Genomic DNA, 16520 nt, shown 5'->3' on the forward strand with positions numbered 1-16520 from the left:
AAGTCCCTGCGGTAAACAGCCTGACAGGACCAGCTGAGGAGACCTATTAATTGAAATGCCTCTCCTGTCATCTGATTTGCCATTTGAGAGATCACTTTTTCCCCCCGAGCAAAGCCAGGGCTTTAAATACGTCTTTTTGTATGCAGCCGTAATGTTGATAGAGAAAGCACAGCAGGAAATTGGATTTCACACTAATGTTAAGTCATGAAACAAGTTTCCAGAGATGATGCTGTTTTTATACAGTGGTTGCATGCTAGCGTAACTCTTGGATTCAGTTGCATTTATCTTGCTAATATTTAAAGATCCCCTTCTAATTCCACATTAGAGGGACCACTGTTATATTATCACTGTGACCATCCCTTTGAATGTGTGTGGTGTTTACATGGTCCTGTAATTTAGTGAAGAAAACCCATAATTTCATAACCAAGTAATACAAATTTCTATTTAGACTGAAGCGGAAACTTGAATAAATTTGTATTTGATCTGCTGTGTTATTTAAATGGCCCCTAATGGCACCTTAATCATAGTCATGATCTCAGTCATGTTTTTTCATGATAAGCTTATTGTGGCAATCGCATTCAAAAAATTTCCATTTCGTTATTAAAGTCAGGCTGTCCTTAAATAAACCCTCTTCTTTGCTGCTATTGCACAGTAGGAAAACATTTGCAAGTGTTAGATGTGATCTTTTTTATAAGATGCTATTGACTGAGCTGCTATTGACTGCAGCCTCTCTCATGCAGTACTAATGTTCATATCAAATATTGACACAGCTGTGTCCAGAGAACGTTTGAGAGCTTTCCTATTGGAAAAAAAATGAAATGAACACTGAATTGATGTGGCTGTAAGGTAATTGTAGTCTAGGTGTACTGTTGGGCTGCAGCTACAGAGAAAATACAAGTCTGGGACTGGCACAAGTCCACATGTCCCAATTCCCCCCTGCTCACTTGATGTGGATACAGTCATCATTTCTGCTGATCAGGATGACCTCTATCTAGTCTGTGTTATTTCTGGTGTCTGCCAGCTCTGTCGCCTTCTTTCCGCCCACTGGCTGATAAAAGCCACAGACCCAAAGGCTTTATTCAGACGGACATGTGGAGAAATCCACCCATCAGCAGAGAGTGGGCAGAGAGGTCATGAACTGAGCTGCCCTTCAACTGCTATCCGCTGCAGTTATCAGACTATTATTGTGAGCTTTACAGGATCCTCTGCGCAGAGACTCAGAGACTTGGTGAATAAAAAGGTGTGGGTCAGATGGGCTAGCTCAGGTAGAGCTGACGCTGGCAAATACATCAATCCTTCAGACTTCAGTAATGAGCTCTATCATAGCTCCAGGGCAAACAGCTCTACCTCTTAACGACCAGAGGCCGACCAGAGTTCAGATATCGCTTATTCCCTATAATATTACTCACCTTTCACGATGAGCCTCGTTCATCCCAGTTACTACCAGTATGTGTTAGGACACTTTGACTGTTACATAACATTCCCAGTCAACACGAGGGTTATTATAGTAAACTAAAACTGAGACTAAAACAGAAAAAAATGTGTGATTAATTTGCGATTCAATATTTGAATTGATTGACAGCCCTAGTTTTTTAGTTAATGGAAACTAAATAAAACTATATCCTTTAAGAAGAACTAAACTGAAACAATATTGCCTGTGGAAAAAAGTGTACAGACTTGACCTTCCAGTATACTAAGGTACTATGCCGCATGTGCTTCACTAGATGGCCATTCCTACATAGTTCTCCAACCATGTATTTTGTATGTATATACAGTATAGTTACATACTTCTGAGATATTATAGCTGGCCCTAACAAAAACAAACACATACTACTCTAAAACAATTATGAAAAGTAAAACTAGACCTTTCTGAATAACTGAAACTAAGCTATAACAAAGGCACTCTGAAAACTAAACTAAAACTAAATTGAAAAGTCAATACCAAAATAAAATAAAAACTAATTGAAAATTTAAAACTATTATAACCTTGGTCAACACACACACACACACACACACACACACACACACAATCACTAAACAGACAAAGCAAATGCAGGGATGGGCCTGCAGCAGTCACTTCCCTGATATCATTTGTTTTCCTGCACTGTTTTGGGTAAGCAATTCAGATTGCCTATAACAAATTAGGAGGTTAAGCAATTCTCTGCTTAAAACTGGGGACTCAATCTAATCCCCCCTGTGGAGAGTGCTCCATTGTTGATGTGCAGCCCTGTCTGCTAACTTAATGAGGATTAGAGCGGCCGAGCTGCATAGGACACTGAATCAATGCTCATCTTTTCAGCTGATTGGACTCCGCTCATCTGACCAACACACTGCTCTTTTACTTTTTTTATCTCACAATCCACTTGGTTTGTCTTTTGGCCTTTTTTTCTGTTTACAAATTAGTGTTCCACACAAGAGTGTAATATCATTAGAAAATGACGTTGACTGACAGAAATAGCCCCTAATGCTTTGTGCTGACTTGGTTTTTCTCTGCAGATGAAAAAGAGGAGGGGATACTCGGCAGCATCCTCCTACCGAGCTTTCGTGTTTCCATGCTGTCGGTTGATGATCACATTAACAGAAAATACGCTTTCAAGGTCAGTGCATGTTTTCATTCCTCTCAAAGTTTATTAGACTGCACATTTTATGGATACAGACATTGGGAGCTAAATTATAGCATCAGTATTGTTTAAATATCTAATAAAATGAGATAGTTGGTAAGAGGTACTTTTGATCACAGATATACAGTTTTAAAGTTAGAAAATAGTTTTTTTTGCTGTAGTGGTCTTCCCACAGTGTTATCACTTCTAGATTTACATTGCTTTGAAAATGTTTTGTCTTTCTCTTCTTTAATTTAGAAATATTTTGCAATTGACTGACAACAATAAGTTTCCTCAGTGCGTCAATGAGGGGGATAGCCCTGTGATCAAAGGGGGTGATAGTAGTGAATGGGATAAGTCATGATTGTCACAGCCTCTAATGGTCACCCTACTGTGACCTCACAAAACATGTTTTTGGCCATAACTCAATAATTCATATGCTAATTCTGACAATTTCAGGCCAGTGTCTAATATGATTAAATGATAAAGTGATGAAATTTTGGACAGACATGGATGTAAACTACAACTTGACTGTTTGGCGAGGCATATAACCGTGAGGTGGTAATTCTAGTTTAAAACTTGAACTGCACTCTGCTCATGCTAAGAAAGCAAAGAGAGCACTTGCCGCCGACAGTGCTATGTCTGTGCTGGCTACTGCTTGTAGCACTAGAGCATTGCTATACCCTTAGTTGACTCGGAAACCCCAAGTTACAGGGCAACAGGCATATTTTATGGGCTCTCAGTGGTGTGTAGAGTATTTGACTGTGGGACCTTCATAAACCCGAAGAGACAACAAAGTTGTCCTGCCAAGCACAGCCAAACACAGACGCCCAGGAGTCTGCTCAAGGTCTCTCCAACCACACGGCCCACTCCTTTTCCAACTTAGACTCAGGCCGAGAGAGAGAAACACGAGAGCAGCCCATGACCTCTTCAGTTTACAGAGAATCGCTCAGGAATGGGATGACTTTTTGACTTCATATTTTATATTTTAAACTTTTCCTGTCTCTTAAATGACCATGTCATTAAAAGTTCCTTATTTCTCCATATTATTCTGAAGTAATTGGAGCAATGACAGTGCTTTTTGTGTTTGTTTTTCAGACATTGGTTAACAGGATATTGAGGTTGTTCACTAAACATTCTGTTTTTCTCTTTCTGTGTCTGGCTTTAACAATAAATTGGTTTGTTCACTGCATGGAAAAGAGCAACTACGGAACAATGTCTCTGCCATACAATGAACTGCATGGTGAGTCCTACAGTATTGTGGCAGATTTACTGCCCTAATCTAATGGTATGCATGAAACTCAGGTGACTCATTGTTTGATATATGTGGATGTACAGATGCCCACAGCCAGGAGTATTTCACAAACCATCACATTTTTCACCACTATTTGCTAAAACACATGACATACATCATTGTTGCCTCATAAAGTATCTCAACAGCTCTTCACTCTTGTTATTTATTGATACATGAAAGCAACCAACCTTGATTCACCGGTCAGGGTTAAAGTGCTAACAATCCCGGTTGACTTGATGTTTTTTTCTCTTCTCTCTTTCAGGTAATCTTCTCTGTGTGTCACTTTTCCTGTCCATTGTCAAAACAGGCGACGCATCCCAACATGCGGACATACTATTTTTGCTCTGACACAGCCAAAGAGATGGAGTCTTGGATGAAAGTAATGACAGATGCTGCACTTGTGCATTCAGAGCCAGTGAAAAGGTTTGTAAAAGGTTCACTATAATAGTCACTTTTACAGAGAGCCTGTATTTTATTTGAAGTTTGGGAGATTACAGCGGATTGTTTCGCTTTTGAATGAAAGAAAAAGACATTTGAAAATGGCCTTTGAGGACGGTTCTAAAAACAAGGACGATTGACTTGGTTCCTTGGTTCATTTCTCCATCCTGATTTTTCTTTTTTTACTATTTGTACTGTAAGCAAATGCTTTTAAATCCCTCTGTTAAGCCTGTTAAGTTCTTAAGCAACAGTTCACCACCCGCTTTTGACATTTCTGGACTGTCTTTAACTATTTTTACTCTTGAATTTTATAACAGAGTAACATACACACGAATGCCGTTGTGCATGTGTGCATACAGTCCCTGTGAATGCACGGTGCAGGTTGTTCAGGGGATGTTGTGCACAGCTGCGCTGGCTGATGAGGATCACTGACTCATCAGGAGAGGGTTTTTTCCTTCTTTTTTTTAAACTGTGCTAAATGTCTGTCATTTGGCAGCCCGCCTGTCTAATGCCCTCCTTTTACATGGGTGAGCAGAGGCGTAGTGGTAAAGTGCTTTGTAATTACATGGAGCAGTAGTGCCTGAAATCCACTGAATAGCACTGTTAAATAGGACAGTGTGATGCCGTTATAAGACTATCTAGTGTAACGGCATTGTAATACCTATCTAGATGTATCTAGTGTATTGTATTCTATGGACAGTCCTATCAAATCTTTTCATTAGGGCTGTCAATCAATTAAAATATTTAATTGCGATTAATCTCATGATTGTCCGTAGTTAATCGGGATTAATCGCAAATTAATCACACATTCTTTATCTGTTCAAAATGTACCTTAAAGGGAGATTTGTCATGTATTTAATACTTTTATCAACATGAGAGAGGGCAAATATGCTGCTTTATGCAAATATATTTAACTATTTATTACTGGAAATCAATTAAAAACACAAAACAATGACAAATATTGTCCAGAAACCCTCACAGGTACTGCATTTAGCATAAATAATATGCTCAAATCATAACATGGTAAACTCAAGCCCAACAGGCAACAACAGCTATCAGTGTTTCAGTGTGCTGACTTGACTATAAAAAACTGCATGTGATTATCATAAAGTGGGCATGTCTGTAAAGGGGAGACTCGTGGGTACCCATAGAACCCATTTTCATTCACATATTTTGAGGTCAGAGGTCAAGGGACCCCTTTTAATATGGCCATAACAGTTTTTTCTCGCCAAAATTTAGCGCATGTTTGGAACGTTATTTAACCTCCTTCATGACAAGCTAGTATGACAGGGTGTGTACCAATGGATTCTTTAGGTTTTCTAGTTTCACATGGTGCCAGCATCTTCACTCTAACTTTAAATCTGAGCCCGCTACAACCAAAAAATCAGAAGTTGCGTTAATGCGTAAAAAAACTTAGTGGTGTTAAAACAAATTAGCGTTAACTCATTATTATCGTGTTAACTTTGACAGCCCTTACTACAGGCTGTTGGGTAGTGTTAAAAAGATACCGTAGCCCAAATCCTCATCTGTTGGACATTTCCCTTAAAGTGTCTCCACAATCTCTTCAAAAGCAGTATGAGTAAATGCACCCAGACCTTTCATAGGGCTAAATGTGTGCTCTACTGGGCTGGTGGAGCCACAGATGGCTGGAGAAGACATTACGTGACTAGTGCTGCTATTTAAAAGGATCCAAGTGGAAACTCTGAAGGAATGCCTTTCCTACTGCCCTCCTATTGCTAACCCAGTGAGCCGTGCTGCTGAGGGGAATTTGCCAAACTTTGAAGCTGTGACCTTGAGTCTGTCTAAGGCCAAGGAGTAGTGGTGTCAATTACCTCTGGAGACCTCCCTAAGGATCACAGAGCTGTATATAGGCCTTCTAGAGAGGAGGCAGAAGGGAGCTGCGAATGGATTACCGGAGTCTGAGCAGCACCTTTGTGACGCGCCCCAGAAGAGTCAGTGTTTTATTGGAGATATCTGATTTCCTTTTACACGCCTGGGCTCCTCCGGCAGCTGGAAGAAACATTGTGCACCTCCAGCCATTTTCTTTGCACTTTCTTTTTGTTTCCGAGCTGCACCCATTAGCAGGGTTCACACAGGTAATGCATCAGGTCTGCAGTATATTATCCATACTTGAGACAACACCTTTTACTGGTGATCTATTACACAGATAAATATCCCAGCTGCCTATTTAATCTAATGTAATTCATCTTTCCATCTCAGCGCAGGTGATCTGATGTGTCTTGATTGCCTTCAGCTAACGCAGGGTCTTAAATCGTTATTATTCTAAGATCTCCTCTTTGTCGTTATCAGGTTGGACAGGCTAAAAGTGGAGCAGTGTGGACCACAAGAGATCAACCACGTGGCCAACCACAGGCCTCCTCTAACACAGCCTGAAATCCAGAACAATGAACTGAACCGCGAGGCTGACCGTGAGCGCTCCGCAGCGGTCACCTCCACCACAGCAGACGAAGAGAGGAAGCAGCGAGACGCCGAGCGCTACGGCTTCCAGAAGGATGGGGCGGAGCGCGAGCGCCCGCTCACCAAGATCAACAGTATCAAGCTGCAGCCAGCCCAGGCCGCAGCCATCAAGGCTAACATCGCCTCGCTGCAGACTCCGGCAGAAATGGACGGGTCACACCGCAGCCCCCAGGTCAATGGATCCGGTGAGCATTGTCCCGCTGAGGCGACTGGAGTCCCTCCTCAGCGAAGTCCCCCCCATGAGCCAGAACGCGGCATGAGTAGGACCAGCTCTATGCAGCAACTGGAGCATTGGGTCCGCACGCAAAGAGGACGCAACCAGGATGATGATACCAGGAGGTTAGTTTGATTATATGACCGTTTGCAGGTTTTAAAAAAAAAATGGAGAATGGGTTAGGTTTATAATCGCTCTTGTGTCCTTGTACCAGTATAGCCAAAGAATGTTGCCTTACCTTATGGAGTTTAGTGGGTTCAGTATCAAGATACTCACACCCAGTTTAAGTGATGTAATTTAAAGGGACAGTTCGGGTGTTTTGAAGTGGGGTTGTATGAGGTACCTATCCATTGTCAGTGTATTACCTACAGTAGATGACGGTCAGCACGCCCCCAGTTTGGAGAAACCGACAGGAGCAACATCCCACTAGCAAAGCAATGGGGCTGGCAGCAAAACGTATATTAGGCACATAAAAGTAAGGCTCACCTAAAAAAAAGAGAGTCAATGTCAGTTTAAGTGTATGCTATGTTTAGAATATTTTCCGACGGGGAACTGAACTGAACGTGAAACTTATTTATACTGTTTTTGTCAACAGACTCAAGTTTGCTGGCTTAGTAGAGAGAAGAGAAGTTTCAGTTCAGTTCAGTTCCCCGTTGGAAAGGGCTGTCTGACGGCAAGATGAAACAGTGAAACTATTTTAAATATAGCGTACACTTAAACTGACTTTTTTTAGGTGTCTAAAATATGTTTAACCGTAACTCTGTCTGTTTCTCCAAGCTAGGGGCGTGCTGACCGTCATCTACTGTAGGTAATACACTGACTATGCATAAGTTCCTTATACAACCCCACTTCAAAACACCTGAACTATCCCTTTAATGTTTCAATATTTCATTGTGCGATCTCATATTATTTTTGCTGCAAGAGGAGAAAATATGCCAGCACAAGTAGTTTTTAGGTTATTGCACAAGAGTCCAATCTCGTCCCACTTCAACAAGAAGTGGAACTTGGCTAAACTTGGTATAATGTAGAAATGCTGATTCAACCGCATCTTGAGACAGGAGGGATTCTCCTTAAAACATCTGAGGGGGCCCGCGTAGAGTATATGTGCAGACTCCGATTTTCCAAAGCTTCTTAGTCCCATTTCTCTGCAAAGCTGTGTTGTTTAAAGCCAGAGGATTCACACGCTCCTCACCGTGATTCAAACACTTTGATATTACAGTGTTGAGTGTATTAGTAAGTAGAACTGGGGATAAACAATAGCTGAGCAGAGCAGAGCTACTGCATGCCTGTTTCTGGCCCTGCTGTGAGAGTCCCAGTTTTAATTGGTTGAGATTAAACCTGCTCTCTCACTGTGTCTGCCTGTCTGCCCGTCTGTTAGTGTGTCTGTCTGTCCATCTGGTTATCGTCGCCTGGCTTGTGCTCATGTTTGACACAGCCTCTTGGCTCCTTGCCTCCACTCACTCACTCCTTGAGTACGTTTATTTAGAAAAATGGACATACTTGCTTTGAGCAATGCCTGAATTTAAAAAGAGTATCATGGATAAAACCACAACAAGGTCATTGGCCTTTATTTCCATAGTGGTCCTCTGGGATAAGCGTGTTATTTCCCTGACCATATTCTCGCCATTTAACCCTTTCAACAGTCTCTGTTTGTCATGACATGCATGTCCTCCAGAATAACACTTAGTTTCCATGTAGTCACAAGCCTTTTTCTAATGCTACTGCATTTTAGAGACTGTTTTAGTCTTAATATGAAGCTGTCTCGATGCCAGCTGCACTGACATTGAACTCTCTGTGGAAGAGAAGCTTTTCAAGGCTGTGTTGTCACTAGAAAGGTCTAATTTGTCCTTTGGGAGGGTTCTTGATAGTGAAGCGTCCGGTTTGAATCCATGTAGAAGAAGACTAGACCGGAGGTGTTTTGCAACTACAAAGTTTTTAAAAGCCAAATCAAAAACTTGCACTGATTTGTTTTTTCAGAACTTTACATTGCTTTGATGATTGAGTTAGCTAGAAAGTTAGAATTGGGTGTTTTTGTTTGGTGTTATTTAAGATAAAAAATTAATTGACTATAAACAACTTCTTTTCTACTTTAAACTTTCCACATGAACATTCATTATTCATGAAACAAAATCACATTTCATTTAGGAAAATAAATAAACAAAAAATAAAGTAGTTGAAGAATTGTAAAATTGTTGTACCTCCTTTTGAGGGCTGATGGTAAAGACATAAAAAAAAAAAAAAAAAAATAGATATGAAAGCCAGTTGCTCACTACCATAGAGTGTATATAAGTGAACGTAGTCATCATGATGTCATCCATTGGTTTGTGGACTGCCGTTTTGAAGCTTCAAGTTTGGCATTTTTGCAACCAGAAGTGATACAAGAGGGTGGAGCTTTTTTAGGCGACCAAAATGTTACACTTAACTTTCATGAACTGGAAACACACTGTGAAAGGGTTAACGTTGTAAGATGAAAACGCAGATAAATCCCAGACCGGACAACGCTGAGGTAGTGACCTGTCAATCACAAGGTAGTCACGCCCTAAAGCATACCCTGCTTTATGGTCTATTTGACTCTAAATGGGACCATAATTTACTAAATGAACATCATGCTGTATTGAAGAAGACTTGAAACTAGCGACTGAGACCATAAACTCATGTTTACAATGTTTACTGTGAGAAGTAGGGTCATTTTCTCATAGACTTCTATACAATCTGACTTCTTTTTAACAACCAGAGGAGTCGCCCCCTGCTGGTTATAAGAAACAATGCAAGTTTAAGGCACTTCCACATTGGCTTCACTTCTCAGACCCGGGGTTGCCCACTGCTCACTACATGTGAGTTATTATTAATTAATTAGTAAAAAGTACTACTAAATTATTTAATTTTCACTGAACACTAGTCGAAGAGTTTCTCTGTGTTGATCAAGTGAATAAGATCTCTTCAACTCCCTCATAACAACTTCTGTTTTTTTTGTTTTTTTCTCCCCAGCATTACGTCATACCAGACGCTGCCCAGAAACATGCCCAGCCATCGGGTACCCTATATGCCTCATTATGGCGACGGCTACTGCAGTATGCCCAGGAATAGCATGGCACAGCGGGACAGCATCTGCAGCATGTCGCCATCGTTGTACGACCAAGCAATGGGTCCCTCAGGTGACAAGCGCCGCTCCATGCGCGACGACACCATGTGGCAGTTATTTGAGTGGCAGCAAAGACAGGGGTACCCCCCTAGACCGCCGGGGCTCTACAGCAACATGGCCAGTCCCAAAACCATGATCAACCTGTCGGAGCATGCCGCACCAAGCCACTCCATCCCCCCCTCTCCCTCCCACGGCTCCCTGTCTATGTACGGCGGCTACTCTCCGATGAGATCCTACAACATGAACAGTGCTCGTTCAGAGGTGTCCTCTCCTGTTTACAGAGGAGACATGAGCATCGACAGACGGCACCGGCCACAACTCAACAAGGTCAGTTAATTCACACATAAAAAAAAATTATTTATCACTTACTTATTAATTTCCCTGTTATCTAGTTATGCAGATAGTTCTGGTTTTATTTGCTCAGATTTTGACATATCCATGATATAAAATGCAGGTGAATGATGCTCCCAGCATCAAAAATGTCAATGACAATGTAAAAAATTTAACTGCAACATCTGTTTCCATGATCAGTGTCAGAACATGCCGCCAACAGTTTCCATTAGAACTACTTTTTACTTCAGAAATAGTCTTTCTAAAGAAACAGCGTGTACTTTGGATAATCGGGGGACACTGTTCCTGGAAAAAAATGTCACTGATTATATGTTTAAATGTAATTTTGGCATGTAACAAAATAGTCTACTCTGAAATGTCCACTAATTAGCTTTTAGAGTGTTTTAGCTAATTTTGTTACTGGTCCCAGAGGTCAACAATGAACCCAAGTTTCCATCCATCAAGTAATTTAAAGGTCCCATATTGTAAAAAGCAAGATTTTCATGTCTTCTTTATTATAAAGCAGGTTTAAGGCAGAGTACTGTACACACCCTGGACAGGTCGCCAGCCTATCGCAGGGCTGACACATAGAGACAGACAACCATTCACACTCACATTCACACCTTATCTAGGCAGACAGCATGAGGAAAATAAAAGTTTTTTTTGAACATTACAGCATCTAAATATGCTCTAGTAGAAACATAAAACACAAGTATGAAGCTGAAAATGAGCATAATATGGGACCTTTAAAAAATATATTTTGAGCAGCACAGACAAAATTCCATTAATCTCCATGGAGATCATTACTATGTTATAATTTATTTTTTGTGCTTATTTATGACCGTATGCTCGAGGACCTCTCGAGGTTTTGACAATTCAGAATAATTTGAAAAACTATTTTATTGACTGTTTTACACCGTCATTGACTGCTGTCTCCTCGCTCCTCTTAACCGGCTGTTAGGGACCACAAGTGAACCGCAACCTTTTCAGTATCAAAAGGCATTCCCGGCAAATGGATGGGTTAAAAACAAGCCTTTCTTCGTCTTTGCAGGCCACATTTTGAACTTTATCGGGGCTCAAAAACTGACATCCATCAAAGTTTGGTTTCACCTCGAACCAGAGTATCTACAGATTAATTCCATACCTATTATGTTATGATCCATTAAAGCTAGGCACGATACGAGATGAATAAGTCTAGGGTGATTCGATGACGTAATTTACGCCATCAATTACAAATATATGTCGATTTGCAAACGTGCATCGGCCTGTGTGGCTGGTCAAAGCATGAAATCAATCCTGTAATACTGTCATAACCATTTTTATGTTTGAAGTGAAGTACTTAAGTAAAAATGCTAATTCTTCATGTCAGGGAAAGGGTTGCTATGACAATGATTAAATTAATTGTGTCACAGCAATCCTTTTGAATGATCAGGTATCTGACAAATAGGGTTTATTATCTTGTTACATTTGTTTGTTTTTAAGAGAAGATGATTTAATAAAATATTTAAATATTAATCAGACATATTTTTTATTTTTATTTTGGGTAGATAAATTGTTATATTAATCAGGAATTTAAAAAATAATCTCTAAAGGAATCAATAAATTAGTTTACTAATCCAAAAAATAATTACTGGATTAATCGATAAAAAAATAATTGTTAGGTGCGGCCGTGGAAATTAATAAATCCCCGTTTTTTGTTATCTTCAGCGTCAGCTTGACTGTCAGGGAGGGACAATTGAGTGAGATTAAACTTTTCTTTGTTTGACAGGAGATGGAGTTGTGTTTGTGACAGGTTGATATTTCAATACTTTGGCAAATAAAAAATAAAGTATCTAAACGGCTAAATAACGCTGAGGATATGAACAAAATGTTTCTTTGTATTTGGTTGATCCGTTCAGCTGTGAATGCTTATTTAAAGTTTTGTTTTTAATTGACTGTGTCCAGCAGTATGCCTACCCACCTGATAGGAGGTCTATGCCTGCAGGGATCCCAGTACAGTCTATCAACTCCCAGTCTCTCCAAGGCAAAACAGTAAGTTCTTATCCATGTTGTTGTCCCCTTCTGTCTCCATCACTATCTTCTTACGGAATTTCTGTAATACACCGCCCAGTAATTTCACGCTTGAATAAGTGTGTAGAGCGCACACTCATTCATTTGGGTTTAATTGGACTTCTTTGAAAGACAAGGCTATTTTTATAACTCCACCTACCCTCCCCTTTCTCCCTCTCCCTCTCTCTGTCCTTCATTCCCTTCCAAGAAGACATTGTGACAGAACCTTTAGAGACAGATTTAGGCAGATGTGTGTTCCAAGTGGTTGGATTTAGGGTATGCTCACTTCACGAGCTCCTTTGACTCGCTTCACATCAGTGGAGACTTAAAAACCCCGTCACTCAAAACTCTCTAAGCCAGATCAGGAATTTATGTCAAAGCCGTACACAGTGCTCTGTCCTCACGGAGCTGGTTTAAGTGTGAACTGGGTTCTGTAATAAATGCTAAACTGCTCTTCTGTCTTGAGTGGTCGAATTTGCATGCTGCCGACAGCGATTGCACCGGCTTGGATAATCTTATGTTCCTGAGCTGCATGAAAAACTCAATACCTAGATATAAACTGTTCACCTATTGGGAGCCTGATACCTCTAAATCTCCTGTCCTGGTGTGTTCTCTCCTCTCCTCTCCTCTCCTCTCCCACTCCCCGTGCGGTGTGTCCCTGTTTCATTGTGGCTGTATTTCCCTCCCTTCCTCCCTCCCTTGCAGCCTGAGGAACTGACTCTGCTGCTGATAAAGCTGCGGCGGCAGCAGGCAGAGCTAAACAGTATCCGGGAGCACACTGTAGCACAGCTTATGCAACTAAACATGGATGGCGACAACCCAAAGGTCAGGCCCCTAGAGATGCTCCTCCAGGGTTGTGTGTTAGCGTGTGGTGTGTGTGCCATCTTTGACCACTTCCATTATCCATCTCGATCCAGAGGATTTTTTTTTTGGTCTTCACACATGGCTGATTTAAGGAGAAAAGGCGCTACAGTAGGCATTTTCTCCTTAAAGGACTTCTCTTTGGCTTGAAGTGGTCTCTTCATCATATTTAGGGATCAGCTAACTTGCTTTGAAATTTTCCCAAAACGTGTGAGATATCTGGAAACTTATTTTACAACCAGCAGCATCTGACTTGATATAGTCCATCAGATCATTACATTTGATCTGTTTCAAATTAGGCAAACAGTTGATTGTCATTTTACATCCCTAAACAGTCCAGACAGATGTTAGCCGGAAATTAAACTTAAAGCCATTGGTGAGCTTAAAGAGTGACCGGCTAAGGAGGTTAAGGCCACTGGCATACGTAAATGTTAATTCAGGGTTTTTGCATTTTAAGTCTCCTCTAAGACGTCGGAGTACAGATTTGACTGTTCCTGATGTAGGTCAACCAGGCCTGAAGTGGAGAATGGTTTGCTATGAGGGATTTAGGTTTATCTCCTTGTACCAGTTTAGCCAAAGATTTTGTCTTTACCTTATGAAGTTTAGTGGGTTCAGTATCAAGATACTTACACCCAGTTTAAGTGATGTAATTTGAAGGGATAGTTTGGGTGTTTTGAAGTACGGTTGTATGAGGTACTAATCCATTTACAGTAGACGGCGGTTGGCACACCTCCAGCTTGGAGAAACAGACAGGAGTACCGGTGTTATACCGAAATCTGTGATCGCTGAGAACCAGCAACACATGTCACCAATTCTGATAGCTGTCGTCGAAAATGTGACCCCACTGTACCTGTATAATAAATGAGGCAAATATGTGACAAAAAAACTCACAAAACTAAATTGTTAAAAAACATAAATGTGTTTTAATATTTTTAATTTAAAGATATATTCACAAAACTCTAAAAGAAAAGTAGAAGATAGGTACAGTGCGGTCACATTTTCTGATGACAGCCATCAGAATTGGTTACATTATGTGTTGCTGTCTCTCTGCGGTCACAGATTTCGGTGTAACACCGGCACAGGAGCAAAGCATTATAGTGCTGTGGGGCATCAGCAAAACATATTTTAGCCATTTAAAAGCAAGGCTCACCCAAAAAAACGATATTCCTTTAAGTGTATACTATATTTAGAATAGTTTCACTGCTTTATCTTGCCGCCAGACAGCCCTTTCCAACGGGGAACTGAACTGAAAGTGAAACGTATCTATGCTGTCTTCAAAACCAGCAGACCCTGTTGTTAAAGAACAGTATAGATACGTTTCACTTTCAGTTCCGTTCCCTGTCGGGAAATATTCTAAATATAGAGTAAACTTAAACGGAAATTGATTTCTTTTTTTAGGTGAGCCTTCTATGTGGCTAAAATACTTTTTTTCTGCCTTCCCCGCCCACAGCAGTGCATTGCTTTGCTCATTTGCTGGTACTCCTGTCTCTTTTTCCAGACTGATGGTGTGCTGACCGTCATGTACAGTACGTATTACACTGACTATGGATAAGTACCTCATACAACCCCACTTCAAAACACCCGAACTTTCCCTTTAAGTGATACAATTTAAGTATTATTTCAACCTTAGCTTATTGCTTTCTTTGTGTTTTGCCTGCATTTGGTCAAGTCCGTACATGACCATTTGGTCATTTTGGAGCTGTAGTCTCCCATTTCCCATAGTGCACTCATTCTGTTACTTTATATAGCACACCTGCTGCTACCTGACCTTATTTCTTCACCTTGACTTGTCCTGCCTTCCTTCCTGTCCGGTTATCTTTGGGTACACTCACTGTACGTGACATACTTGTGTGTTTGTGTGAACGAGCGAGAGAGAGAGAGATAGAGCATCAGAGAAAGACTGTGACGTCCTTTTTTCTTTTGTCTCACTCTCCTGTTGCCTTTTATTTCCTCTTCTTTTTGCTGCTGACGTTAGAACGACATTCTCTCCCATCACCTCCAAAGGAACCTCATGTTTTTGGACAATCAGGTGGGGTAATGCATGACTGCATGGCCCTGTCTCTTCCTGTCATGAACTGAACTCCGTTGATGCTTTGCTATTATTATATTAATCAGTACTGACTGCTGATGCTGTTTAATGCCAAGCTAACTTATCATGAGTTATTTAATGTTCATTGTAATAAACTACATAGCATGGAGCAACATTTATAGCCTGAGCTAGTTTGCAACTCCCGTCCCTAGAGGGACCTATTCATTCATTCATCATTAGTCTGAATATGTACCCTAAACTCACTGTCAGCTATACTAACTGAATATCACTCTATTGGACAAGCTTCATGTCTTCCATATACAGTGCATATAAAGAGGCGTGTATCATGTCATTGAACTATTAAGGGCCTGCAAAGAAATTTCATCTGCTGTTTTTTTTATTGCTCTGAAGTGCTTCGGGTGTTTGAGTAATTACAAAAGTGCAATATATAGTACACATAGGCACAATAACACATTTCTGATAATAAGTATAGAGGAGATAATTTCATAGTTAAATGAGATAGCCTCAGATTTTGTGTAACCATTGAGAATTATGTACTTTATGCTCTTCACTCTGAAAGTAAAAGTGATCAGGCTTCACATTTTAATTTACCATCTACTACCACATACAGCAACAGTAGTGCTCACTGTTTTTGTATCATTATAATACATCAAAGTTTAACAGGAGCTTTCCATGGCTAACAACAAGTAAGCGTCTTAGAGCTTTGCACTACAATGGTTGCGTCCGAAATTCCATACTAACATGCTATTAAGTACATTAGTAAGCAAATTGCAAACTATTTTGGGTAAAATATTATAGTATGCAAACATTGGACACTACACCGGCATAAATATCCCACAATGCAATGCGGTAGTAATGACAACATTCATAACCGACAATGGCGGACAGCTCTGTAAAGTCAAAACACTTCAATATAGGTGTAAGTATAAGTTTCCACTTTGGTGTAATATAGTTTTTAAATTAGTTCTGATTTTATGATTATAACAAATCATGGTTTGGTCACATGAGGTTGGCACAGGTTACCATGGTAACACGCCTCCAACCGGTGAGGAGGCTCTCAGGAA

The 16520-nt window shown here is 40.5% G+C and overlaps 1 protein-coding gene across 28 annotated transcripts in view; it reads left to right on the forward strand.

Annotated features, from left to right (window-relative positions):
- LOC141766074 (pleckstrin homology domain-containing family A member 5-like) overlaps positions 1 to 16520 on the forward strand; it is a 114610-nt gene that overhangs the window by 76793 nt on the left and 21297 nt on the right. For 9 of the 28 annotated variants that reach the window (XM_074632525.1, XM_074632529.1, XM_074632537.1 and 6 more), the window contains 7 exons: positions 2497 to 2597; positions 4202 to 4317; positions 6643 to 7149; positions 10013 to 10493; positions 12441 to 12527; positions 13251 to 13370; positions 15382 to 15435. In XM_074632525.1, coding sequence (XP_074488626.1) covers positions 2497 to 2597; positions 4202 to 4317; positions 6643 to 7149; positions 10013 to 10493; positions 12441 to 12527; positions 13251 to 13370; positions 15382 to 15435 — 1466 coding nt within the window. Of the gene's footprint in view, positions 1 to 2496; positions 3844 to 4156; positions 4318 to 6642; positions 7150 to 10012; positions 10494 to 12440; positions 12528 to 13250; positions 13371 to 15381; positions 15436 to 16520 lie in introns of all 28 variants that reach the window. The other 19 variants (XM_074632526.1, XM_074632528.1, XM_074632536.1 and 16 more) reach the window with 6 other exon arrangements.

This window comes from Sebastes fasciatus, chromosome 4 (genome assembly GCF_043250625.1).
Source record: "Sebastes fasciatus isolate fSebFas1 chromosome 4, fSebFas1.pri, whole genome shotgun sequence".
NCBI lineage: Eukaryota > Metazoa > Chordata > Actinopteri > Perciformes > Sebastidae > Sebastes > Sebastes fasciatus.